Source organism: Triticum aestivum, chromosome 4A (genome assembly GCF_018294505.1).
Source record: "Triticum aestivum cultivar Chinese Spring chromosome 4A, IWGSC CS RefSeq v2.1, whole genome shotgun sequence".
Classification (NCBI taxonomy): Eukaryota; Viridiplantae; Streptophyta; class Magnoliopsida; order Poales; family Poaceae; genus Triticum; species Triticum aestivum.
The window spans coordinates 720380752-720382760 of record NC_057803.1 but is presented as its reverse complement, the minus strand read 5'-3'; the positions used below and the strand labels follow the sequence as shown (position 1 = coordinate 720382760).

General features: G+C 54.8%; 1 protein-coding gene across 1 annotated transcript; it reads right to left on the bottom strand.

Moving 5' to 3' along the window:
- Positions 1-312: 312 nt before the first annotated feature.
- LOC123083394 (UDP-glycosyltransferase 73C4-like) lies at positions 313-2009 on the bottom strand. The gene has a single exon (XM_044505445.1). The coding sequence runs from the start codon at positions 2007-2009 to the stop codon at positions 513-515; it is 1497 nt and encodes a 498-aa protein (XP_044361380.1). The 3' UTR covers positions 313-512.

Below are 2009 nucleotides of genomic sequence, written 5' to 3'. Positions count from 1 at the left end.
ATGCTGAGTCATTTTGCAATCCTTTCACGCTTCGTTAAAGGTGGTGGTCCCTGGATTTAAAGCCGCATCTTCCTTACCCTTTTAGAATATTTTTTGTTAAACTATTCAGCTACAAGCTAGAACGTTATGCAGTAAGATTGCAAGAGATTCTTACCACCATTCCTCTTGTGAGTTTATCCGGATTCACGAGAAGGAGCCTCTAGTTCCCCTTATTCATGCTCTGCTGTTATGGCCATTTTGTCTCGGTTTTGCTCCTAATTTTTGTTTCTATGATTGTTTGTGGTCACTAACACAACTCCGACACGATTGCAATAGGAAACACTAATGCCTCAACGCGAATGAAGCGAACTTTTTCTTCATTTCGTTACACATAAGAATAAACAACATAAAGCCAATCCTACATCCATGCATAAAGTACATCAAGGATTGCAACAAGGAAAAATGAAATAAACTGAAAGCAACAAAAAGATGGAGGTTCTGGGAGGTTAACACTTACAGGTCGCATGTATAACTCAGAGGCGAGAGAAAGATGAAGCTCCACTTGCTGCCATGAGATCATCGACCAAACGGTGCAAATCATTGTGCGAGGAGCCTCCTTCTGCCATGGTTGCACGAGACTTAGATGCGAGGTCTTTTATCCTCCTCCTCGCTATCTCCCCCGATCCTCCAGGATGCATGAACATGATCAATGCCCGCGCCACATCGTCTGCCGGTATTACATCATGTTTCTGGTAGTTCTCGCTCCGTAAACCGGCACCATGCGGCCATAGACGCTCCCCAATCCTTAGTACCTCCGTCACCAGCCTCTCGGTGATGAACTGCTCATACACCTTGGGCCATGTGAGCATGGGCACGCCCGCAACCACTGCCTCTAGGATGGAGTTCCACCCACACTGCGTCACGAATGCACCCACTGCCGAGTGCGCTAGTATTGCCGTCTGTGGAGCCCAGGCTCTGATGATGATTCCCCGGTCCTCGACACGCTTCTCCCACCCTTCCGGTGGAGTCCACCTCTCCGCCGCCCTGACGACCCACATGAACGACTTGCCTGAGGCCTCCAGGCCAAGAGCAAGCTTGTCCAGCTGAGCATCCGAGACGTGGGCCAAGCTTCCGAAGGCCAAGTACACCACCGAATGGTTCGGCTTTGTGTCAAGCCAATTAATGTACCGTGAAGCCGTGGTGGTCTGCGATGGTTGGTGTTGCAGCGAGAGAGGACCTAGAAAGTATGCACGCTTCACGTACCCTTGGCGCACGTATATCTCGCAGTAATGCCGCTCCAGGTCCGCAAATGTATTGATCGCGAGACCGAAGCAGCCAGCCTGCATCGCATGAACCTGGTTGCTGGCGCCGTAGTCTCGCCGCCTCAAGAAGTCCGGCAGCTCGGCCCTGGGGATCCGTATACGAGGAGCTGGAAAGCAAGGGACCGTCGCGGCGCCATCGTGGTCGATGGCGACGTCTCCCATGACGAGGTGGCGCACGGCGAGCATCGGGAAGGCACCCATGACATTGAAGGCAACACATGGCACACCCAACTTGTCGGCGATGTCGGTGCTCCAGGTGAAGTGCAGGTCGGTGAAGATCGCGTCCGGGGAGTGCGCCCGGATGAGCGCCTCCTGCGCGGGGCGCATCAGGGCCTCGCTTAGGGCAGCGAGGTTGATACGAGCTAAATCGGTCGGTGTGGCCGCCTTTCCGAGGTTCTCGACGCCCTCGGGGAGGCCGTCCACCGTGGGGAACGGATACGTAACTACCTTGACAGTTGCTGCTGCATTATGACCGTCTCGTCGCCGTCGCTCCAGCAAGGACTGGACGATCGAGGCGTTTGCCGGCGTGACCGCAACAGTTGCTTCGACGGCGGCGTTCGGCCTAGACGCGGCGAGGCGAATGGCAAGCTCGGCGAAAGGCTCGATGTGGCTAGTCGCGAAGAAGGGAATGAGCAGGACACGCAGCTTCTTGCTGGTGGGCCTGGTGGTGGTGGTGGTGTTGGTGGTGGAGGTGGTGGCGGGCGCCAT

Coding starts and splice junctions, on each gene's coding strand:
- LOC123083394 (XM_044505445.1), bottom strand. CDS start 2,009: ATGGCGCCCGCCACCACCTCCACCACCAACACCACCACCACCACCAGG.